The 27077-nt window shown below is 34.9% G+C and overlaps 1 protein-coding gene across 1 annotated transcript; it reads right to left on the bottom strand.

Annotated features, from left to right (window-relative positions):
- On the bottom strand, nucleotides 1-27077 carry LOC140154975 (cytosolic 5'-nucleotidase 3-like). Its single transcript, XM_072177635.1, has 8 exons — nucleotides 26872-27077; nucleotides 12398-12496; nucleotides 11575-11644; nucleotides 10930-11062; nucleotides 9165-9254; nucleotides 8557-8722; nucleotides 7821-8021; nucleotides 1-7239 (listed from the first exon to the last, which is right to left on the bottom strand). Exons 1-8 carry the CDS (start codon nucleotides 26989-26991, stop codon nucleotides 7138-7140), a joined length of 981 nt encoding a protein of 326 aa, XP_072033736.1. The 5' UTR covers nucleotides 26992-27077; the 3' UTR covers nucleotides 1-7137.

Consider the following 27077-nt stretch of genomic DNA (forward strand, 5'->3'; position numbering starts at 1 on the left):
TTATGTACTTAAAATGTTATTTATTATTTTAAATTGTTCTAACTTTGGGACACAAAAGTTATCACCGAAACTGAGGTGCAACTTTTAAAAGGTATACTTCCTTATGACATGGTAATGATTATGTCATTAATTGGGCTATTCCAGTTGAAATCCATACACCCCTATGGAAGACATTACCAAATTTACCAAACTGGGGGTAGATGAAATTCACACTCATTGTGTGGAAGATTAAGGTCACATCTTTCATGGGGGTGAATGGATTTCAACTGGAATAGTCCATTACATTAACAGAAATGGTGATCAATTGAACAAAATAAGCCAAGAATGTTGATAACATCTGGACATAGTAACCAAAAATAATGACAAGTATTTTGGAGAAGTCCATACTGTTCAACAACAAGGTGAATCATTGACCTTCAGACCCTTCAACGCAGTACACCTGACTCACAATACCCTGGTTTTGGAATTAGGCCTACTTGCTACACATGCCAATAATAGGACATGATTTTGCTCTTATTTAGCTTCTAACATGTTTTTTGTTAAAACATTACTGCATAATTCATCACCACTGAAGAGGAACTGTGATAACTGTGGAACCATTCCACCCAAATTTGTGGTTCTCCTTGTTTGAAGGGGTAACAAAATGCAATAAGAACAAAAATATGAAGGTGCTTCAATCACAGACACTCAATACATGTGCTTCAATAAGCTTTAGTCATTTCTTTGGTAAACATTCAGATACTGGTGGTACAAGGGTAAGTTAAAGGGCCAATGTGTGGATGCAAGAATGGTACTTCCTTAAAAGTGCACTGTGGGTTGAACTTATAATAGTGCTTACATATACTTACAAATTAAAGTGCATACTTTTTAACTATCACAAACTTAATGTTAATGTCACATGTAAAAATTAAGGATTGAGGTAAATTTGAAATCCTGGTTCGTACAATATCAGCAATGAAACCATAAGAGGAAAACAATTTCACCCTTGAAGCCATAGCCAGTGTGGAAATTGGATTTGCTGTATAACAAACTATGATAACAGTCCATTTTATGCCATAACTCTGTAGTTGTCAAAAATAACCAATTTAGCCTTAAACTGTCCAAAGGAGGAAAACAACTATAATGGGCTAATTTAGTTGAAATCTATACACCTCTATGGAAGCCATGCTGTTTCTCTTCCACACAGGGAGTGTGAATTTCAAATGGGGGTTACCTGAATGGGTGACTCCATTTAAAATATACACCACTGTGTGGGAGATAAAGGTCATGTCTTCCACAGGGAGTGTATAGATTTCAACTGGAATAGCTCCATACACAATCAAAATACTGTCTATCACATAAATAAGGCACCAAAATAAATCATTATGCACCAACATAAGATGGTGCTAACCAGTTCATCATTATGTATCAAGACAAGATGGTCAAATTCTTGAAAAATCATTCAAAATGCTTTTACAATGTGTGTAACTGGTTAGCATAATCCATGTTCAAATGCATCCCTGAAACAAAATATCTAAGCATCTTCTACAAGAAAATAAGCAAAAATAGTAGTCTCTTAAATATGTATTCTTCCATTCACCCAAACTGATATAAAATAATACATTATATTCTTTTTACAAACTGTATTACTATACCATTTTTCACCCTGATGTGACAGTGATGTCAACCCGTTGAGGCAGCTGTTTTTCGTGTGCATCTGTACGGTGTCTTTAAGTGCACATGTGTGTACACCAGTGCTTTGAGCGAACGCTAGCGATTTGATGCTGCGTCCAATGAAATGCGCACTGAGTTATGTCAATTCTACATCAGGGTAAAAAATTCGAATGTAAATGACATAACTAATCCAGTTAGCTTTAACATCACTTCAAGGAAGTTGTATGCACTATAGTATAGAAATAATGAGAGTACACCGAAAGGATTGGTACAGGTGATGTCTGCTTCAAATTAATTAAACTTTACATAATTTGGTTAGTACTTTTAAGTACTGTACACAATTTCTTCCTATAAATGGACATATTTTCTATGGTATACAGTACATTGCTGAATTATTGGACTACTGCTAACAACAGTAACTACATACACTGATATATGTACAAATTAAAACAATTGTAAACCAATTGAGTAGGTATAAGGCAAAGTATAATTCACTGCAAATTAGCCGTTAACACACTACGTCAAGGTTTAAATCATGACCTTTTAAAAAGTGTCCATAAACATTTTACAAATCTTCCTTCAGAGTTTCTTCTACTGTATCTTGTCTGAAGTATGCATCAAACAATGTCTTCAACCCCTGTAGTGGATGGTTTGTCAAGCTTATCTCAATAATGTGTGGATGACAACAAAACCACTTTTGACAACCTAAGCTTGACAACTTTCGGTCTAACAGTATAATAGAGGTTGTCAGTGTGACATCATTGGCGGTAAATCAATATAATTACCTTCAAGTATAAAAGAAATCACATGATAAAAGAGAGACGAATACACAGATATGCACCCATGACAATAAAGGGAAATGCAGCCATATCATGTTAATTTACCAGCATTTAACCACACCATGGCGAAACCTTCACTGCCTCTATAGTTGACACCATATCACATCGCATGCTTTCTGATATTGACAACACAATAGGTATACCACTGAAGTTTCTTAACCTTGGTGTGTAAGGTAATACAACCATTTAGTTCAATCTTCGAGTGACCATCAATGCTTGGTCAATCCTTAATATTTATAAAATCAATCAACTCAATATTGTGATTACATATGAATCTTTGCATGTAATGATATTAACCAATACAAATTTACCATTATTTCTGATTAATTAATTGATATTTCATTAATAACAAGCATCTAAGCAGCAACGACGGTTGGTCGATCCAAAGATCAAACACATTTGGTTTTGGTGCAAATAATCATGACTGAAACTTGCAACTAGCATGTACTAACAAAACCGAGTACTGTATGTGATGATACCCATGCACACTTCAGACAGTATACACTGTAAACTCCATCAATACCTTCAATTTTAGGAAAATTTCAAATTTTTGGAGTAGTTGACTATAATTTCAATAATTTAATGTTTAAATTACTAAAAAATATTTAGGTAGTTACTATTGTACACAATATATACTTTTTTTTACACTGGAATTCTGAAAAATATGTACATTTTATAACTGATAAAATTCTTTTGTGCAATTGACATAACTGTACATACGTCTTTAAAAGCAAAATCATATCCTACTGCATGTACCAGAGCACCAGAACTAATAGGAGTTTCATTCATGTTTGTGGTGATCTACAGTTTGTAGAGACTAATATTTGATAAATATACTAAGCAATTTTTGAAAAGTATGTATTATTATGCACTGTGAAATAACGATACAAAATTTATCATTTCAAGAATCTGCAATGACACTTTTTCCTTTCCATGAGTGGCACACAAACATGACAAGAGTCCAGATTCTCTTAATCTGACGCATTTCACATCTTGGGTGATATGACATCATTTACCATAATGATGTGATCCTCATGTATCAAATAAAATTAAGTAATTTTTGAACAAAATCAGTTTCCAGTTAGTTTTTCATCTACTAGTTTTGCCGACTGTTGCTCAAATTTATAGTTTCTAACTATAGTTCCTGAGATATAGTGATTTTCATGATGATAAAATCAATATAAAACATATAAATTTGAACAATTGTCTTGGCCAGAACTGAAAATCAATTAAGAATAAAATGATTCAACTTAGATGATAGCATGACTTCATTATGCATACAACACACACTCATATTTGAATAGAAATTGGGCTATTCCAGTTGACATCCATACACCCCCATAGAAGACATAACGTTAATCTCCCACAAAGGGGATGTAGATACCAAATGGAGTCACCCATTCAGGTAATCACATTTGAAATGCACACTCCCTGTGTGGAAGAATAAGGTCATGTCATCCATAAGGGGTGTATGGATTTCATCTGGAATCGCCCACTGTGACACTGGTTTTGACATGAGTTGCATCACAAAATTTATGTGAACCAATTCTGTAATTCTGCATAATAAATACTTCACTAATTAATTCACATAAGATTCTGACCCTGATTGAACTTAATCTTGCATATTATAAACTACTGAAATCTTACTAAATATTCACTACATCAAAATACTAGGGTATCTAATATACAAAATACTTGATAAAACATAAAAAGGTAGGTGTGGATTTTGTCATTAGCTACTTGACTCGATTTAAACCTGGTTGGCACCTGTTGCACTGGGCTATTCCAGATAATATCCATACACCCTTATGTAAGACATGACCTTAATCTTCCACACAGGGAGTGTGAATTTTAAATGAGATTACAATAGTACTCGAAATTATGTGACTCTATTTGAAATCTACACACCATGTGTGGTGAGTAAATTCATATTTTCCATGGAGATGTATGTATTTCAAATTGAATGGAATGGTATTCGGTGCTGCAAAGGCATGGCAATTTGGCTAATAGTTTAATGATGCGCTTGATATCCAAAAGCAATTAATTAGCCGACTTCCACTCTTAGCTAATAATCATAATTAATCACTCTTGAAGAGTGCAAAAACCTTTGGCATAATGTAAAGGGTATTTTATGGCACACTTCAAGCCCATATTCTGCCTGAATTGTTATTTAAAAATTGACCAAAATTCAGCAAAAAGACTACTGTTACAAGATGATTTTGCTACAGTAGCCTTATTTTAGGCAAGCCAATGATGGCATAATTTGTTGATCCGTACAGAGGACAAGCTTTCAAGTATCCAAATTTGACAGCTTAAGTGGTTTAAGTATGTGATTCCAATGAAGCAAACTAAATTTATCCAAGCTGAATCTGTACACCTGTCTCATCAAACAACCTGTTTACCTCTGATGACAAGCGGTGACAACCTGGCTAAGACGAATGATATAATCACCCAAAATAAGCATAATCCCCCTAAATAAATTTGCCAATTCTTCAGAGTTCCGGGTACACAATGCTGAATATCCAGCACATAGAAGAGGCGAAGGCTTTGCCCATTCTATGCGCTCCATGACCAATTGGTCATGACTGACTGTTGATCAGCCAGTCACTGCTACTGTTAATCATTTATGCATTCATGCCCGTATACAATCGATGCACAGCAAAATAACTCTGAAGAATTAGGAAACTTGGTTTAGATTTGCTTTTTTTATATTTTTTAATCAAGTATAAGGGCAGAAAATAACTCGAAGAGAGTGTAATACTGTATTGCTGCCACATTGATCCAAATGTGTTGTAATCAAATACAAAATATCAATACATGGGTAATCTTTGGGAAAGCTAACTGTGTGAAGTTTGACCATGTTGACTGATCAACTCTAACAACTTAGGAATACTCTACAATACTACAATTGTGATTAAAAAATAAGACTCACAGGTTATTTCTGGTTAATATGGCCATTAAACCCTTTATGTGCAGGTTATCTATCTAATAATCTAAAAGGTCACATCGTTACCAAATATGGCAGGAACAATAAATAAGAAATCCATTTGTGCAGAAAAAACCATCACCCACAACGCCACAAAAAGTCATTTAAAATATTGCTCAAGGTGAAGAATTTGTCCATAAAATGAATGAAAAAAAATGATTAAAAATGCACTTACTACACACTTAACATTACAAATTTTTGTTAGATATTGCTTATAGTGAATCGGTAGTAACCATTTTTTTTAAAACAAAAGACAATCAATATAAAAACCATTTTCTAAAAACATTTTTTGTTTGCTTAGCCATGGGAAAAATCTAGGCTTAATTTGCATTTGTTTGGTATTTCGAGTTTACATGGTTCATACCACGATTTCTGCATACAAATTGAAAGTAATGTTTGAAAATGTCACTTCTAATGATATAAGGGCAAAAAAAAAACATGTTTGTTTCCTGTAGCATATCCTGTCTTCATATTCAAGAATATCTATGATCCTCTTTCAACCTGCAGATTAAAAAAGGTATTAAAAAAATCTGTGGTATTTTCTCCAGTAGTTTTTCACTACGCTCGTTTGTTGTGTAATGTGTAAATGTCTACTCCAGTAGTTTTTTATATTATTTTTTTGTGATTTTTCCGGGTTTTTTTTGGGTTTTTTTTTTGAAAAGTGAAAAAAAATTCTAATGCGCAAAATAAGCCATCAAAAACGTAATGCGCACGATACAGGAAACAAACGTGGTTTTTTGGCCTTACAACTCTTTTACATCATATTATAAGATTGATCGATAGCAAATTTTCCTTTTAAAATACAAGTGCATTGAGACTGGCAGTGATTTTGCATATTTGACAGTGAGAAGATCAGCTTTCACAACAGGTCCAATTGATATACAGAAATCTTGGCAAAACTATGCTATTCACAGAATGTAAATAGAAACAAGGAAAAGTATTCTTTAACAAAGACAAAGACTTCAGAACTAAAAGGGGGTTAAGTCACATTAGGTGCATTACGAGATAATGTTTCAATGCAAGGTGGTTTTGTCCACACAATTTCAAAGCTCTACAATATTATTTCACTATCACAGAGCAAAAACTGACACTAGTAACTAATTTTTTATGATTTTGTGACTTAACTCTCCTTTAGTTCTGAGATCTTCATATGATATAACAATATGGTAGAGTCAACCTTCTCCGTTTAAGTCATTGGTGCTACCTGTATTACTTATAGGACTTTCAGAGATCCAGGGAAGATCAAATACATTTTCTAAAGTTGCTTAAAATGATATCCTTAAACCAGTGTCTGTGCAGAAATGGATCCACTCACGATAGCATTAGACTCTGTTTAAACTTCATACACCCTCTAAGAAAGATTCAACCTGAATCTCTCACACAGGGTAGGTGAGTTTCAAATAGAGTTAGTCCATGTGCTAATCCCATTTAAAATTCACACTCCCCCTGTGAAACAGATTTCCAAAATCTTACACAGGTGGAGTATGGATTTTAAATGGATATACATTGTACTCTTAACCCTCCAAGGATATGTCATGTCCATAGAGCAACTTAAGTAAGTGTGCATAGATCATATCAGAGGGGTAGCAGCCACCATACCATATTGAGGTGGTTACCGAGTTATTAATCTCTCTTCTATCCGTAAAGAATGGTGGTGTTCTATAAGATTTTGTTGAGCAATGCATTGGCGAGGTCCATTGTTTCATCTAAGACTAACACTATGTCGTATTGTGCCTTGTATGCTTCTAGACTTTTCTCAACCTGTACAATGAAAAAAAAAGATGGATGGAAATTGTCAGTGTTGCTAACAATGATTATTGAATATGTCAGACAATTCCTATGTTTTTGTCAAATCCTTTTTAAGCATAGCCTTTGCATAGTATGTGTGCGACGTCTAGCATGTGCATTGGAGCTTGTGCAAAATAATATGTGCTGGATGATTAGTAGTACTTTTAATTTGTAAAAAGGATTTGGCAAAACATAACAATCCTGTTGAAAGCATTACTTTATATTTCAGGCTATGTGACTTTTTGATTTGATATACACCTCAAATGATGTATAGATATATATATGAACACTTGAAGATGACATGAGCCAAAACACTAGATGGATATCAGCCTAGATAGACAATAATACAGGCTCAAAATATGTTTGATACTCGGTGGTTGGTTTTCATAATTCTATATTTTATACCTGCCCTTTATCCCTATCCATTAATATTTATCTTTCTATCTTTCCATAAAATGAAATTCAAACCTTAATCACCTAATGATCTTTCCAAATGACATTCATACGGTGCTTATTGCCGCCCTCCCTCCCCACCCTCACAGACATCAACCTACATTTGAATTGAGGAAGCCAATGGTGAGTAAGTGCTGTGTATCAGGAAGCCCATCTGCCATTCTAAGATCACCTAATGTATCTCCCATCAATATGACATTGGTACGGTGCTTATTACGCTCAAAGTACTCGGGCTGGTGTGTAGACACTTCATGTTTATTGAATGAGTGAATTAGTTCTCCTTTAAAGCCTGTTAACCTTCCCTGCAAAATAAGAAAAACAGTTATTGAGTAAATGAGGAGCAACAATAAGAACAATCTTAATATAGTGCCTAATGCACATGCCTCTAGGTGCTCTAGGATCATAGTCTATTTGGCTTCCTCAGGACAGTGATGTCAGTGCGTGTTCCGGGGTGCATAATACTAATGCACAATCAAAGGCAGTAATCTGTACACATGCAGAGTAACTGCAACAAAGTACTGACATCACTCTCTCAAGGAAACCATTATGCCAAGGGGGTTGTAAGATCAGTCTTCACAGCTTGGCCTAAATAGGTTATGCATGCAGTGGGGCAGCCCTACTGGAATGTAATTTGTCAACTAAGCTAGAAATTCAAACCATCAAAGGACAAGTGAAAAAGCAAGCGTACAAACAAACAAATTAATTTATAATTCTTTAACATACAAATTTACCTGCTTTCAATAACTACAATTCTGCTTTTAAACAACTTACAAATGATGAACTTTTGAGAGAATTATTTTGTATTTGTTTCTGGATTGTAAATGTTGCATTTCATACCTCTTCATTAAACTCCATACAATTTGATACACAATGCATATTATCTTCATAGAAGTGTGACTGTAGTTTGATAGCCTCTATCAATATATCGCCTATGCCTGCGGAGAAGACTAGTAGAGGTACGGCGTGTCTGTGAAGCAATTCTATCATGTCATTGCTACCCTCTCTGAAAGAAAATATCAAAATGAAAATTGCACATTAGCAGTTTTATTACATCAACAATGGCAAAAAGATATCAACTCGATATCGATATTTTGGACTCTAGACCCATATGCTTTTACTGCAGAATGAAAGAGTAACAGATAAACTCTAGGTTTTGAAAATAAGCAAAAACACATTAAACAACTAAATTTTTTTTTCTAAAGACGAATAAGTTCAGTTTTCAAAACAACTTGCACCTGTAACAATAACCACTGTGACTTACACCTGTTCTCTTCTCGTCCAACAAGTGACATGTCTATCTAATGAAAACCAATTTTGTTGCATTTTAAAATCAAGATGTAGATGCTCTCATGAATTCAACTTTTTTGTATTTGTATGAGAAAAATATGATATGATGAGTGATATAATGTGCATGGTCATCGGGTCTTACAGTACATGTAGCCTACCTAAGATAAACACCCGCCTTTTCTACAGCCTTCTGTATATCTGACTGCTTGATACCAGAATTTACTAAGAGTTCATGACCTTTAGTCCACCTAAAACGAAAAAGAAAACAATTATGTTATACTGTTACTTATAGAAAGACTTCAATTATACAGGCTACATACCTCAGGTAAAGGCCAGCTTTATTCACCGTTTCTTTAACTTGGGATTTGTAGATGTTACACGCAACATACAGAGCATGTACTTTAGTCCCCCTACAATAAAATTCAAGGCAAACGTTAGTCTTATTGAAGATGCTCTTATATCACGGCCAGCCATCTCCTCAGCCGGCGGTGCATAAATCTATTTATGGACCGATACCGTAATGAGCATAAATATGGCAATAACGGAGCAATTCCTTACCACAGCTATTAGGGCATTCAACAAGGTATAATTATGAAGCGCAAAATATCGGTTTCCAACCTGCAAAACGAGCATCTTGTTGTACTTGTCAGCTCTTATAGATGAGCCATACATTTACAATATATGCTGTTTTAATTGCCTGGACCACAGTGATCAGAGTGCCAATTTTGCTACCAATCTCAAGCTGTTTGTGACAACAGCTGCTATTTGTAAAATGCCGAGTATAGTCCTCTCATAGTACACGTGTGACGACAAGCATGAGCCATCAAATTTTTAAAAAGGAATTTAATACTCAAGTTTAGGCAACAAGCAAGTCCCTCATATCACATTTATTACATATTAGTCTTTCATATTCGCATTTTTTACATATTATTCTTGGTACATGATTGGAAGCTATTGGATGGCTTGTTTCATAAATAATATTTATTTTCTAATATTCTATATCCCCTGTGAGACTACTCATATCATTGTATTGTTTTATAACTTCATAAAGGCTGTATATGTACATGTAGCTATTTTTTGACCAATTGCTAGACTAAGTCTGTGATGTTGTCAGAAACGCAACTACCAATATTCAATGTGCATACACACCATAGTAACATAATTCTGTGGGCCTCAGGAAGATACTGCCTTATAGCAAGCCTAGGTAAACCTACAAAATGAATACATGTACTAGTTGTTTTTTGTCAATGGAAAGAACCCAGAGTTTTATGTCCTTGCCCTGTTGCCATGTTCTCCACAAGGAACTTTGACAAATTATGTGTTTTCTTTCAAGAAACACCAAACTATTTTGTAGTTGATATCAACAAATGTGCAGTTTTGGCCTATGAGTCTGTTTTGAAAATACAAATACAACATTTTAAAGAGGTGTGACCTGATCAAGAGCCTCATTTTCTTAATCAAAACTGAGGTGTTGGTAAAAGAAAGCTCATATTTTTCTCTCGAATGAACCTTATACAACGCCCTCATTCGACAAAAAGTTGCCAATGGTCAACAAAAGGGCAAGTCCATCACAACATCTTCGGACTTCTTCTGATGAGGATGTGTGTCACACATCGAAAATTCAAGGTTAGTGAATTTTGGTGCTGAAAGTCAGTTTAAACTTCTTGAAATCATATTTTTCTCATTACCCCAGTGAAATTTAACACCTGAGATATGTTTCGTTTAAATGGTGTGAACAAAAACAGGGCAAGTTGTGGTAACCACAACTGCAAGTATGCACTATTCTATAGGCATTGCTCTACACATTTTTGCTATTCTTATCAAAATCACTGGAAACACTGCTTTTAAGATAGGCCTCAATGTAAGATAGAACAAATTGGACCACACCACTTGGGAAGTAATAACAACAGCCCTATTTCTTACCATTCCACCATAAGATGTCGCTTTTCTTCTATGGGTACATCAGTAGACATTTCTAGCGGTAGGTAGGTATTTCTTAGTTGATTTGCTTGTTCTCTATAATGTTCTGGCAACAGTGAACTATCATCTAATACACCTGTAGACACAAACAAAATCTATCACTTTAACAGTTATAGGTTTTAATCATGTATCCCTGCCCATAGGAAAAAAATAGCCAATTGCACGGAAAAAAAGTTCCGCGCAAATCGCCTGTCCCTGGTTTTAATGAATGCGTATCACAGGTTGGGAGTGACATTTTACAAAATAATGCACATGTACTGACATGTTGTCCATGCGTCTAATGCATGAGCCTGCAGGGTGGAATGCATTAGACGCATCAACATCTCAGTACAAGTGCATTATTTTGTACAATTTCTTGAACAACAACTGATATGCACTTATGATAAGCATGATAATTCAATAGAATACTGTTACCTTTTACAATGCTAGTGTGAAAAGAAGAAGATACTAAAAAACTTTTTTCAAATTAGAGTTACTTGTTTGCATTCCTTTCACCTCAATTTATCATTGAAATGTTATATTAACTAACATTGTTAATTGAGCTTTTCTGCAAACAGATTACAATATGTCCAATATTGTTTGACTTACCATGACATGTAGGGACTTCGTGACCATTGTACAGTGTACGTGATAATGTTCTATCAAAATCTGTTATCACCTGTATGTATGGACAAAATAATTGAAATACCAGATTAGAGTAGTCATGCAAATGATATCAAATGGTCAACAAAAATTAATCTACCTATCATTATGGATGTATGTATGTCAATGTTGCATGACACATTTCACTTATCATATTGTATTATTCCAAATCATGCAATGCAACGTGTCATGTCAGGGTACATTATTCTGCAATAGTGTACCTGAATCCATAATTGTGTCTGAAATGCAGCAAAGCATGACACATTCTATGCAAAGCATTATGCGCAATTACGCGTACAATTTTTCCACGATACACACTGTCACTTACGCGTACAAGCTCAGCACCTGTCCGTTGGCAAAATCCAGCCAGTAAATGCCTTGCGCAAGCTATAAATGCAGGCAGGCAAGTTGTAAAATACAGCCAGCTCAATTGACAACTGGTCCATGCTGAAACAGCTGACTAGTTGTTAAAAAAGTTAAATGTGAGCCCTGGCACTTTACCTTTTTTGTAAAAACTTTTTACCTTGATGTAAAAACATATTTTCTCATTAAATCATACCATTTGTAATCAAAGAGTGTAGCAGTAATAGTATTCTTTTAATGTTTTTCATGGCACACTTGTAATAATTTGCCGTAAGCAGTAAAAACATTTAAATAATGAGTTCAGCTATGCCTCACCCATTGGTTATGAAGTTTGCTGCCTCCGACACATTATTGAGGTGTCAAGGATACTGTATTATTTCTTAGATTTATGTTGCAATAGACCTACTTGTAATTTGCTCTTTCCTCCTTTGATAAGTTGTGTAACAAGTTCTTCAACTCTGTCTGGGTCTGCCATGTGCACATGTGCCTTCTGAAACTCATCCATCTGGAAAAAATATTATAAGTATAAAAATAACTTATTTAATATTTTAAATGAATAAAAAAAATAATAATCAAACAAATTCTAAACACACTAAATAAATCAGGTCTACCATTCCTGCAATTTATCTTTTGAACACTTTATACACAATTACAGCATTAGGGTATTTCCCATAAAACATTTTGATATGCAACATTTTGAACATACATGAACAGTCCTTGTATCGGGTACAGGATAACAATTTCCAGTTTTTTATCTCTCGACCAAAGTGCAAAGTAAGAGTTCATTGATATTGATTGTTAGGAGTGGCACTTCTTTCCTTCTTTCTACTTCTTGCTATTTTTCCTGGGTTTTTTATTTCTTTTAAAACTCTGTGGACCAGTATGTGTTTTTATATGCCAAGGTAGCCTGGCCTGTGCATTTAGCATAGGTCTGGATCACATACATTGTATGTTTCAATTACCCAAGTGTATGTCCCTAGTCCCTTATGGACAACCAAAGTAAAGAAACAAACAAATAATAATTTGAAGACTTTATGGCTTGACTTGATATTTTTATAACGAGACTTGACATGAGTAACTTGACGGTAAGTCTGGTATAAAAACAGTCTATCTTGCATAATTTGTATTCTGAGGTGTTCCTTGGGTTTCTATGTAATAACATGCTTTTCTTGAAAATCAGCATGTTGTTATAAAATCTATGTACATGTAATAATGTTTTTGTTGCTTTGGGGATGGGGAGGGGTGACAAGTGTGTATGTTTGTTTTTGCTTCCATTTAGTTTCATCATGGAAATAATTAATTTCCATTCATCAAATAGTAAAGTTAAATTACTGTATAAATAAGAGGTCAATCAATTACTAGCCTGCCTTGTAGCTATTATTCAATTAAAGATAAATAGAACAATGCACTTTCAGGACGTTGGTCATGAATCTGCAGACTTCCTCTCTTATCATTACCATTTCCTAAACACAGACTTGAACAGTACAAGTAGGGAAGGCACCGTTGGTGACTGTAACTAGCAAGTCCAAGAATTCACATCCTAGCCCAACTGTTTACAATTGTTTGGTTACAAACAATTGGTTTGAACTATGCTAGGGGTCATCAACAGTTTTTTACTTGGAGCAAAATGTGAAAACCTAGAGAATTTTACAACCTTGCAGGCCAGAAAAATCCTGGATAACAGAAGAGGTTCTAAGGGCCTTAGGGGCTGTGCAATAATTATGAGCCCTGGTGGAAGGGTAACTTTGGGGGGCAAGTAATTTTTGGCAAGTCGAAGGGGGGGGGGTAAAATTATTTTTGGCATACATTTATGGGGCACCTTTTAAATAAAATGCTCTAAAAAGGCGTACGAAAACAGTATGGAAATGCTTACATGCACATGTAAATGTCTGTAATGATGACATAGAAGCATTAACAAGGCTCCCGCTAGCCTTCAAAAACTCTACGTCCGATCGGATGCACAACTGTAAAACCTGGTCGGGAAATGTGCGTCCCACAAAATTTGTGTGCGTCCGAAAACATGTATATATGTTAATGTGATGGGCAACAGGGAATACAATTTTGCAAAGCCCCCGATTGCCGGTATTGCATCGCATTACATCGCAGTTTGATGCAAATATATTTGACATTTCCTTTCAGATTCTTGATGAGATTTTAAAAGAATTTTCATTCATTGACTGGTGACCCGGACGTGTTGCAAAATGGGAGTGGCTAAATGTGAAAGGTCAATAACTCGTCCATTGGTTATGAATATTAATTAAGCTTTATTAGGAGAATTAGGAGTGATCAGTAAACATAATTTGCATGATTTTTATGATGATGAAGTTGGTAAGCTTATAATCACTCATTTTTGGTCTGAATCAACTTGCGTCCGACTACGCAACGGGTTGATGAAACTTGTTGAACATTGCGTCCAGCAATACAAAAATGCGTCTGGACGCAAGAATTCGCGAGCATTAATACCTGTTTTGTGATGGTCTTTCTTCAACAATATAGGTAATAGCCATGTAAATGAAAGTTTTGACAATACAGAAATTTTCCAAAATAATGAAAAATTAAATCATGACCTCATATTTCACTGAAAAAAATGTGATGGGAAACTAATCATTTCATTTCATTATAGCATAATCAGAAAATACTATGTACAATAAGTGCATTTTTATGCATGAATGTGATTCATTTAGTTAAAATATAATGAACATTCTTCTATGTGGCAATGAATTGGATGGCAATACAAGTTAGAATAGGACTTGTCCAGAGTCCATGGATGCAATTTTGTGATTATGACATATATGCCTAGGCCCCGGCAAAATACATAATTTTTAACTCTAGGCAAAAAACAAGATCAATAACAACATGGCCACCGATCGACGATCGAAAGGACAGAAAATGTAAACAGAAATTCAATTATTTCCACCTCAAGGTGTTGTTTACATAATAAATCCTTTCTCAGTTTTATAAATTCAAAGCAAATCGGACAAACAATTTACATCAATTTATATTTTCATTGTATCTTATTGGTTTTAATCAATAATCATGAGTTAATGAGCTAAAATGACTTGAAAGGCTATAATTTTGCCAATATTTTGCTCAAATCCATGCAGAAATGTTCAAGGTATAATTTTTTATTTTGCATATTTTTGCCTTGAAACTTGGTCAAAGTGTTTCTATATGTTAATGTTATGTATTAAATAGTGAATCTGCCTTCTAATTTGCATAATTGTATAATTAATGAGCTAATAACCCATGTGAATATAAATTCTTGCATCTATTGTTATATGGCATGAAAAGGCTAACATCAGAAACCAGTTCCTCGTAAGAAGCAACCCTAAACCCCAGAAATGCTCCATGCTATAGTTGAGAAGAATGGTTCACCAGAGAGTCTGGCTGAATGCAGGCTATATGTGCCATGTTACTAATATCTTACGCAGGGTTCCTTCTAGCAGAGTTGAGAGTTTGTGACATTCAGTATTTCTGTTCGTATATATACGAGATTGTTCGTAATATTTACCTAGATAGGTAATAAATGTTACGTAAGAGGAAGGCGAGTTAAACAAATGCTGGCATAAGGGCGTTGGCCAGTCATTGACTGTTTTCACCGAGATCAGTGCACATGGATACAGCTGGATTTATCACATCAGGTTTCTTGCACTTCATTAGGGAACATGGAGATGTCCATTGTCTTGTCGAAAAACAGTGTTCCCCAATAGTCTTATTATTGTTTTTAATGTTCCTTTAAGTTAAAAGGGGAGGGGCAAATTAGGGGGGAAAGCAACCGGGTACAGAAAATATTTTATTTATGTTTCAGGGTACCGAATTAGTGAATAATGATGAATTTATGATGAAGGTATGTTTCTTGCTTTTCCTATTTGAGGTCATGCGCCATGAATTGGGGTACAGAAAAAGGTGGGGTGTTACTTTTTTTCAGTTTCTTTAGGATGTTTTAGTTTTACCTCAGATCTCAAGAATGAAGAGGGGTACTGAACTAGTAGTTTTGGTCTCATTTTGTTGCTAATTTATTTAGCTAAAATTGTGGAAAGTAAAAATGTCACTTTACATTTACTTTTTGAGATATATTGCAATTCAAACGATGCAGAGTCAGGGGGAGAGGTGCCCAAAGTTGAGGTGCCTACAGTTGAGGCATATGTTATAAGTACCGGGAATATTGATTTTTCGTGCCTCTCAAATTTATTTTGTACTGTAACTTTGTAACCCAGCAAGGTATTGAGATGGCTTATGTACCGTACCATTGTTTTGGTATTGATGTCTAGCATAAAATGTGACCAGTTGTACTCCAAGCTAGGTTAAGTTGTTGCAAGCGTGCTGCAATCTATATCATGGCTTTTAGACTTTTCATATACGTTATTGTACTAAGTATGTATTTATGCTCGTAATGTTCTGAATGTCATACTTCTCAAAGTAGTTACGGTAGCCTACTTCTGTAAATATGTTAACATTTTTTTGAAGGAAATTTGATGAGGAATTCAGATTTGCCATTGGACATGGAGGAAAAAAGTTTTGACTGATTATGTCATAAAAATCATAAAATTTATGTACGACTTTTGAACACCCTGTATCTCAGTTAGGCAACATAACTCATCATTACAAGTTTGCTTTTTTTGAAAGCCTACAATGTTATTAGCACATCTAAAAAGGTTTTAGCAGAACAGGTTTTTATAGTAGTAAATAAGAGAGAAACAAAAAAAATTTTTGAACCAAAATATAACTTTTTATATCACTGGAAACCTCTGGCTACATAATGTTTATGTACAAAAAATTTCTTGCAGATTAATTCGTTTAGCAAAGATATTGTGAAATTTGAATTTCGTTCTGGAATACCAGAACGAAATTACAACACATTGTCTATGGAGCAGTGTAATACACATAATCATGCATAACTCGGAAACGCAAAATAGGAATCAACTGAAATTTTGGGAATAAAATTTTTTCGTGGATATCTACTATAAAATGTCATAAAAAGAGGATGCTAGGATCACGAAATACTCCTTTAAAGTGTTTGATAAAAAATTAAACATTGTTTGGAAAAAGTAAGAATTTAATCCATAGCGAGGGTGGTCTAAACGAAAAGATCGCCCATTGTAAACTTTCAATCCAAATTTTAACATTAGCAAATTGTAATAATGTTAACAGAATAACAAATAACATCGCTTGCAAAAATGGGTACACTACAATTACCGAAAAGGGTGCAACTCGCTAGACATTAGGGTTAAGGTTTATGGTTGGGGTAGGGCACTAGGGCAGTCTTGTAATAAGACTAGTAGAGTTGCACCTATCGGCAATCGCTCCCAAAAATGTTACATACATGTACAATGCTCAGCCTCATGCGCTGATCGACCAAAAAACGATAGCATTGAATGCCTAACTATCGTGTGCAAATTCGAAGCTATAATGTTTTCCAAGGTTCCTTTGACAGCGTTAACCATCGCATATACGTGCGTGACGTCACTCAAGCGTGTGCATTGGACCGTCCTTGTGCAAAATAATACACGCTGGACGGGTAGCCACCAGGCTTCCTGTTAGTGTGCGTCATTGCGTCCAGACGCATATTTTACAAATTTAGATGCAAGTTCACATGGCTAATCAAGTATTTTGCGTCCATGTCTCATGCATGTGGACGCAGACAAAACTTCGAAACTTAATCATTAATTGATGATAAAAATAAGAAATTTTTATATTTATGCGATAATAAAAGCACCAAAATTTTGACCAACCTGCTAAGAATTGAAGTAAATTCTGCAATATTTGTAAATGCAACGTCAGGAAATAGTGCACTTTTTGCATGCTTTCCGTAACGATCACTGTGATGGGAAAGTCCCCATTGATGCAATTGTTTGTTTACAAAGCATGCTGGACTGACGACGTGCGGTTAATGTTTTGAAAATTATTTATCACAACCTGACAATATTCAGTTTTTAATGTTTTAAGTTTATTTTCTCAGAAATAATCTATGTTTCCTTTATTAGTATTATTGTTACAATGAACAAGAGCACCACTGGTGCTATAGCTCATTTGTTATGGGTTATGGTCAGGAATACCATGCATAGCTATGTATAGCCATGCATAGCTATGTATAGCCATGCATAGCTATGTATAGCCATGCATAGTTATGTATAGCCATGCATAGCTATGTATAGCCATGCATAGTTATGTATAGCCATGCATAGCTATGTATAGCCATGCATAGCTATGTATAACCATGGATAGCTATGTATAGCCATGGATAGCTATGTATGGCCATGTATAGCCATATGTAACCATGTCATAGCCATGTATAGCCATGTATAGCTATGTATACAGGGCTGCCAACTTTGAAAAACACATTTCAGTATTCTCAAACCTCAAAATCACCATAGTGCTGTGATCAAGCAGAAATCAGCATTTTGAAAATATACTTACGGTTCTCAAGATATTTATTTATTCAAGGCATTTATTTATTTGTACCTTTTGCTTGTCGAGTATCCTTCGATTTTATTTTGTTTAATACAGTTTTGTTTGTATATTTAATGTCTTGGATGCACCATCGGATAGATGAGTGCCACTGATGTAAAAGCAATTTCCAAATAAAAACTTGAAACTTAAAAACTACAACAATTTCATGGTAAATGCCATGCATAGTTATGTATAGCCATGCATAGCTATGTATAGCCATGGATAGCTATGTATGGCCATGTATAGCCATGCATAGCTATGTATAGCCATATGTAACCATGTCATAGCCATGTATAGCCATGTATAGCTATGCATACAGGGCTGCCAACTTTGAAAAACACATTTCAGTATTCCCAAACCTCAAAATCACCATAGTGCTGTGATCAAGCACAAATCAGCATTTTGGAAATATACTTACGGTTCTCAAGATATTTAGTTATTCAAGGCATTTATTTATTTGTACCGTTTGCTTGTCAAGTATCCTTTTATTTTATTTTATTTTGTTTAATACAGTTTTGTTTGATTATTTAATGCCTTGGATGCACCATCGGATAGATGAGTGCCACTGATGTAAAAGCAATTTCCAAATAAAAACTTGAAACTAGCCATGTATAGCTATGTATGAAAAACACATTTCAGTATTCTCAAACCTCATTGCTCCATTTTTTCAAATATTTTTACCCGATGACCCTTTTTTTTAAATCTTATACAGTTATACTCAATGACCCCCTTTTTTCAAAATATTATACCCAATGACACCCTTTTTTTTTTTGTTTTTACCCAATGACCCCCTTTTTTAAATGACGCTTTGTACCTGATAGGCCCCTACTTGCGGCGCCGTAGGCACATACCCGTCACTTCTAAAGTGTGTCCCTCCCCGGGACTATATTATAATAGATAGTGGCCAGCACATTTATAAAGGACTGATTACTCACTACAATCTTCACTCTTAAACTGTGTTTTTCTGAATGTGCTGATCATGTTGATTGCTAGTCGGAAACTCCTGCGAAGCTATGGACATGGCATCTTACCTACTCCATTCTACAACAGTCTGCCCAGTGCCTTGTGTGTTTTCTCTTCAATCATTTTGTTGAATGTAATTTTATGAATCAAATAAAAAAGATAGAAAGTGACTTCACATAAGTTATGTGTCATTTTATTTATAATAAAGAAGTTATTAAATTAATAAAGTAAGACAATTTATTTATCTATAAGTGCATGTCAAATGGGGTACATTGTTCAATACTATAGGCCTACATGAATAAATTATGCCCATATTATAGCTAGGCCCTAAAAACTTTATTTTGTATCGGATTTTTCCCGTTGAAAAGACAAAACTGATGTTTATGATAGCAACCATTTCATCAATAACATTTTGAGTCATTTTTATCCATAAAACGACACAGGATATGATAGATAACTGGCTCAAAATATGCTAAGGTGTCATATTATAGCCATATATTTTGACATCTTTTTTTTAAAATAATAATTATAGAAATGGAATATTTGCTAGTTTAGTGGCAAGTTTAGGTAGTAAAGACATAGCATACACAATTTAAGTAAAATCCTTTCACTCTAAATAATAAAAAAAATAAAAATAGCTGTAAAATGCCTATTTTTACACTTTTATTTGTAACATGCCAAGAGACGCCTTTTTTCAACAGCTTTTAATTTTTTTTATGGATCCTTATATAGAAATTCATGTGACCTGTTTCCCAAAATGGTGCAGTAAACCAATCAAAAAAACAGAAAGAGGCATTATGAATTATAAGTTAACAGATCAAAAAAGGATTTAAAAGTTTGCCTTGCGTATGTTACTATTGTCTGTCAAACTTTTGATTGATTTTGAAGTCCTCAGTTTTTATAAACAAAGACTTGAAGCATAAACTAAAGGGTAAATCTATTGTAAATAACTTCATTTCTCCATATTATAATCAATTTGTAAGTGGCTGCCATCTTTTTTGAAAATTTTTCTTGAAATGTCTGTCAAATAGTAACATACGCAAGACGGTGCTGTAATTCCTGCTAAACTAGGGTGATACAGCTAATTATGCTACATGACATAGCATTTAGCTCCACCTAGCTTTGTGGCACTATCACTTTGTGAGGAGAAGCTTTTTGAATGACACAATCCATTGTTAAGTGTTGTCTGTCAAACATTTGTACGCAAGTAACATACGCAAGATTTGTATGTGTCTGTCAAAAGTAACATACGCAATATGTTTAAAAAATTAAAAATCACTTGATGTTCACATTATGATGATAGTTTAGAGTTTATAAAAGTGTTTTAAAACATGTGATTTATAAACTGCATGTGATCTTTAAATTCAATTTCCCATCTTGAACTACTGTTTTTGCCAAATTATTATTCTGTATGTTACATTTGACAGACATCTTGCGTATGTTATGGCTTGACAGACACACATATTTTATTTATAACAATTTATCCTCCTTCTATATAAATAAAAGGAAGTCGCTAAATCTTGTGCGCGAATAGACTCAGAGATGATTTCACTTTCAGCTCTGATTTATTCGTACATTGATCGGGTACATATTGCCATTAAACCATCGGAGGTTCATTTTTGCAAAAATTGATGGTAACTAAGAGAATAACATAAAAAACTGTTGTGTTGCTATGCAAAATCGCATGCAGTGGCATTGTGGGTAATAAGGACAGTGTGAACCGGCGTAATAATATTTCCATTAAAAACCATACGCAGAGCAACATTGCCCTGTTTTCTGCCAACTGCGAGGTGGCCAAGAAATGATTCAGGCTATCTAGATGCACAACATCGCGTACTTTAAGAATGATCTTACGAGCTTTTCGCCCCCTACGCAGAGCTACGCACCCCATTTTCCGCCACTGCACCGAAGTTGGCAGCCAAGAGATTAAGGCTACGTCACATGAATTTTTATTATTTATTCTAGGCCTATAATGAATCGTCGTTTAGTTTTACAGCCACATTCATACGGGAGATTGAGGAATATAGGGGGAACGCATTGCACTTTATTTGGTTGAAAACGGTCAAGACCAAGAATTGGCCTCAAAATCAGTGAAAATATGGTTAAAACCGGGATTTTCCCGGGATTTTTGTTGTCACAACTCAGTGGTAGCGTAGCACCGTAACTAACTGGCAGCAGGGGTTGGCGTTAGTGCGTCGGCGTACTGAGCAATGTGACGCCAAGCGTCTGGTGCATAATATGCACAGACCAACTTTCAGTGCCAGAGAAATAGAAAAGAAAAGAAAGGAAGACAAAACTGAAAAGGTAGGCCTATATGGGTCGGGTTGTGGATTATATGCATGGTACTGGATTCGGTTAAGAGATTACCCGCCAAGATGATAAAAATCGTGAGGATACGAGAGGAAAGAAGGAAGCTAAAAATGAAAGAATAAATAAATAAATAAATAAATAACGTAAAAAAAACTAAAATAATGAGAACAGAATTAAATAGATAAAATTCAAACGGAAATCACAAGCTAAGCAGGAAATATGAAAATGGGAACAAAATGTAGAAAAAAAGCCAAAACTAAAAGGAGAAATGTAAGAAATGGTAGATTTATAAAATAATGCATGGGAACGGGCTCAATAAATGAATAACATGGAAACGGAAATCACAAGCTAAGCAGCATGGGAACAAAATAGACCTATGCAAAAGAAACTGAAGAGAAAGAAAGGAGCTAAATGAATAGAAAAAAAAGAAGAAGACAAAAACGGTAGGCCTACGGGTAGGCCTATTATACAGGTTATGATTACAGTAACTAAATGAAACGGGAGCAAACTAAAGAAAGAAACTAATCAGGAAAATTAAGGTTAAATACAATCGATTTTCAAGGCTTGACTCCAAAGGGGCGTAAGTTAATAATGGAAACAGCCATGCAGAAAAGAATGAACTCACGCGTACAATAGTGTATCAATCTGAACTAGGGCCACGGACAAACCACGGCTCGTGAGTCATCCTATATGTTGCAGGGATAGGGAGGGGCGGCCATAATAGGACCATATGGCCTGATGGGGGGGGAGTTGATTGTGGGCAGCCGTTTTCGGCAATTTTCCCTTGGATTTTCTAAATTTTCAATTTTTAAAATTATCCTGGATGATATCTGTCGTGAAATAAATCAATGCTTCTATAGGCTATAATAGGCCTAGTAGGCCTATTTATACCATGATTATATAGGCCTACAACAATAACTACAACAACAATAACAAAACCAACAACCAATATTTTTTCATCTAATTTGTAAAAATATATTCATTGGCCGCGCCTACCAGGCGCGCCTATTAGACTAGTAGGCTATAGCTTAAAAAATCCTGAATTATATAATGAAAAAAAAACGGGCAAAAACAATCAATCGCTGCAGTCAGAAAGAAAGAAACGAAAAAGAAAAAAGAAAAAAAAAGCGAGAGAAAAATAAAATAAAATAAATGGAATGGACCACATAGGGACTCAAGTTTTCCAGCTTAAAACTATAGTATTATATAGTCGAACGTGAGTCAGACGCGCTAACCGATTGAGCCACTGAGAGACACCTGAAATTGATTGATCTCAAACTGACTATTATAGAATCGTGCATAACAGGCTCTTATGATAAACAAGCTCATCACCGCTGTAAATGTCGGATGTATCGATGTCGAAAAACCTCGTTTTTTGCAAAAGTAGCTTAAATTTGGAGTGAAATTTAAATGGTAAAGTAATCGACAGACATTTGAAAAATAATGTAGGCAGTTAGAAATCAAAATTAACGTTCCACAATCCAGATATCGATAATGTAACATAACAGTGTTTTGTGGTACAAGATTCTCGAAAATTGTTCCCAAAAACGGGCTAATAAAATTTAATCGGTACTGTATTTGGTTCTTCTCCATGGCAACATTATTTCTTTGGTCGATTTGTAGTACAATACAAAAAAGGAGAAAACAATCACTCGGCGTGGTTTTATACGGAGCGAACATTTGAAAAAACTTCATGGAGCGTGTTTTTGATCTTGTGAACATGGTGCGTAAAAATGATTTAAACGAAGGATTTTCAAATGGATTCTAAAAATTTGTATAAACACACAAAAATAATGTAAAGATACATCCATGCACCAACATTTGACTCACTGCGATATTTGACTGCTGAGAAAACGCGGTTTTAGAGAACAACTTTATACGCTTTTATACGTTTTTATATCGTTTCTTCAGATAACCTTAAGGGAAAAAGAAGTTAAAATTAGAAACTAATCACGAAAAATAAGAAAAATAAATAACAACTGAAGGAAACGGGAAATCACAAGCTAAGCAGCTGATAAAAATGAAGCTATAAAGGGAACGATAAGAAAGGATAGATTTAGAAAATAATGGGAATGGGTTAGGCCTAGATAGATAAATAACATGGAAACGGAAAATCACAAGCTAAATAGCATTTTGTTTTAATGGAAACAAACTAGGCCGTGCAGAATAAACTGAAAAGAAAATGGAAATGCAAGAAGGGACAGGTTTAGAAAAATAAATGTACCTTTCAATGATTCTACCTTTTCAGTAATTCCTCCTGTTTTAGTGATCGCTCCCATTTACTCATCTAGCGGGGACCCGCGCGAAGCGCGGGTATCCCGCTAGTATTGTAATATTTGGACACATTTTTTTCCACAATCAGTTGCTGTAGGTCCTACACCTAAATAACCACAAAATACCTTATGTAATACTTTATAAATTTTTATTTGATTGCAGAAAATCATCAAAATTGTGTCTGTCAAATATAACGTACGCAAGGGCTAGAAAATTAAATTTGTGAAGTAAATGGTCTATATATGGTATAACTTATCTTTCTTTTAGTAATATGAACGATATGTGCAATTTAAACCTGGTTGGAGACCAAAAGAAAAGAGCTGGAAAAATAATTGTGTGTTACACTTTTATGACACCTTAGCTTATTTTGAGCCAACTACTTTCACATCAATAGGGTCCATATGATCACAGATTGTTGAGAATCTGTGATATGATGAAGATTTTGATTCTATAGATCTGTTATCAACATGATATCACGCTGTTCAGTGGTCAAGGAGTAAGGACCCCGGTCAAGGACACTGATATGACATCATAGGTGATGTAATTTTCTTCTGCTGACCATATGATGCTGTATATTAACTATTATTGTTACATTTAGGCCTATACCTAGAACTTTTAAAGTCATAATTAGTTCAAACATAACTTTGGTAATACTCGCTTCGTTTTCATTTGTTGAAACGGCAAAACATACTTACTTTTCCTTACAAATCGAATAACAATAATTTTAAAACATTCCACCTCAGAGAGGGGTTGTCATGGTCCCATATACTGATACCAGGCACTGAAAAAGTGCTACTCACCTTGAGTAAATGTTTACATAACTAATTGGGTTTAGTGACTGGTCAAGATGTGTGATAAATGTGTGAGATGTTTGTTCATAGTCAGGGTTGCCAACCAACAATTTGGTAGCCCAAATTGGGAGAATTTGAGACACTATTTGCTCATGGCTCGTGCACAGAAGTAAGGGCCTATACACAGCACGAGCCCAATTGGTGCTTTATCTATTGACTTGCAGAATGTAAGGCAAAATAAAAAAATAAACATGTTTCACGTCCCCTCCGCTTCCTTTTTGAGGTTTCCTCAAATATATTTTTATTTTTTGAAATTCAGTTATAACTTTTCAAAAAATATGTCTAGGAAGTTGAAATGCTTTCTATAGCCTTGTTAAGATACAAGAAACATTTTAGGAAGGTTTTGTGATCATTGGAGGGGGTGTAACTCTCAGAACAACAAATAAAAAAGGGCCTCCTCCTTTTTCCAGGCATTATTGTATACGCTAAAACAGCTCTAAGTATGGGTATTTACACCAATTTTGCGATAAAAAATAGAAAATAAAAAGCCCCCCTCCTCCTCCTTTTTTTCGAAAACCCGGACGTGAAACATGTTTTATTTTTTACTTGGCCTAACGCAAAGCAACACTGAAAAGCAAACATTGTAGCCGCACTGAAGCAGTAAAGTTCAACATCTCTTTTACAAAATCGCCAGATCAAGGAGTTTGTACAGTGTTTGTAATATGAAAAGCACCACAAACAGTCTGCATAGGAGACTATTCCATGAAATTTGGTAAAATTTTCGTAACAAAATGCTCCAAAAATGACACTTTCCGTCCGAATTTTCCTAGCTAAATAAGTAACAATCATGAACAATCATGCAAAGATCGCCGCCTCAAATTACCAGATCCATTGCTCAAACGATGTAGCAAGAGAAAGAAAAAAACATACAGAAATCTGGACTATGCCTATGGTTCATTGCGTTACGCAATGAGCTAATAAAAGCAATTTTAAAGACAAAATCCAAATGATAACCTTTTTTTGTATTATTTGTGGCAGCGCATGTTTTAGCTTTACAGCATCAACAACACGTGGAGTAAAACGCGGAAGTAAAAGTATGAAAATTTGCTAAAGATTGACAGACTTTGCGCATGTTTTTTGCAGCATGTTTCAGACCAAAACTGACACAGAAATGAGAAAAATTATCATAGCGACTGGAGATAGAATATCACGGCGAAAATTTTATTTTTAAGTTCACATTTAACAATCAACATTTGATGAGGTGTAGACCCGGGTTACATGTACGTTTGTTAGCAACGAGGGGTTGCCGTTGCGTTTCCCGGTATGATTTATCGTGAATTTCTGATGGACGCACAAAAATCTGCCTGAAGTTTTTTCAACCTTGTCAGCAAACTTGCGTCACACATGATGACGCACATTTTTAAACCCTTAACGGGAACCCTTGTGGTAGCCACTAGCCATGATGATGGTGCATGTAGCAGTACGCTTTCAAAAAAGGAAATCTGAATATCAGTACTAGAGTTCTCAAGTAAGATCATAAGATGTGACATGTACAGCTCAGTACTGTACCCGACCTTGGAAGTTGTTCAGTCAGCTGTTCTTTAAATATTCATCCATGCATCATTGATTCATTAGGCCGTATAAAATTAATGTTTTGGTTCTCGTCCAGAGGATTTTCATGAATTGATGAGGGAGGGAGGTGTTTTTTTTGCTTTTTTTTCAATGTAAAATTAGCATTGTCAGTAGTTTTAAATTAGCATTGTCAGTTTTCAAACAGTGCTCGAGGAAGCGATGAGGCCCTTTTTTTTTTTTTTTTCAAATGTGAGATTCTGAGGATAAACCCCTAGACTAGAGTACCACAAAAAGACTTGGAAGTGATGCTTGTTCTCTAATAAACTTATTTATATGTATGAAGATTTCATAAATCATTCCAAAGTCTAAAAAATTTAAAATCTAAAAAAAAAAAAAAAAATCTGACAAATCCCAGAAATTGAGGAGGGAGGGACGAGAACCAAAATATTAATTTTACACGGCCTTATCACTGTATACTCACTGTACTATACAAACAATGCAATGAATATGTCTGACTTACCATTTCGATGATCTTGGTTCTCTTCTTTTTGCGGCCATTTAGGTGCATCGACACTGCTAATGCACCTATTGTAATGACCCCTGCACCTAGGGCTATCTTGATTGTTGGTGATTTGAACATTATACAATGTTATAACGCTGTATTCAAGCAAAATATCTGGAGACTCTGGGTGACCTCTGCATCGGATTCTGTAATCAGCTGGCTGT

Source organism: Amphiura filiformis, chromosome 6, assembly GCF_039555335.1.
Source record: "Amphiura filiformis chromosome 6, Afil_fr2py, whole genome shotgun sequence".
NCBI classification, from domain to species: Eukaryota; Metazoa; Echinodermata; class Ophiuroidea; order Amphilepidida; family Amphiuridae; genus Amphiura; species Amphiura filiformis.

Bases quoted from the DNA above. Each gene is read 5' to 3' on its own strand.
- LOC140154975 (XM_072177635.1), bottom strand. From the start codon at position 26,991: ATGTTCAAATCACCAACAATCAAGATAGCCCTAGGTGCAGGGGTCATT. The intron at 9,255-10,929 runs GTAAGAAATAGG...TTTTCGTTTTAG, and splicing joins CGACATCTTATGGTGGAATG to GTGGACTAAAGGTCATGAAC. The intron at 8,723-9,164 runs GTAGGCTACATG...ATTTTCTTTCAG, and splicing joins AAGGCGGGTGTTTATCTTAG to AGAGGGTAGCAATGACATGA.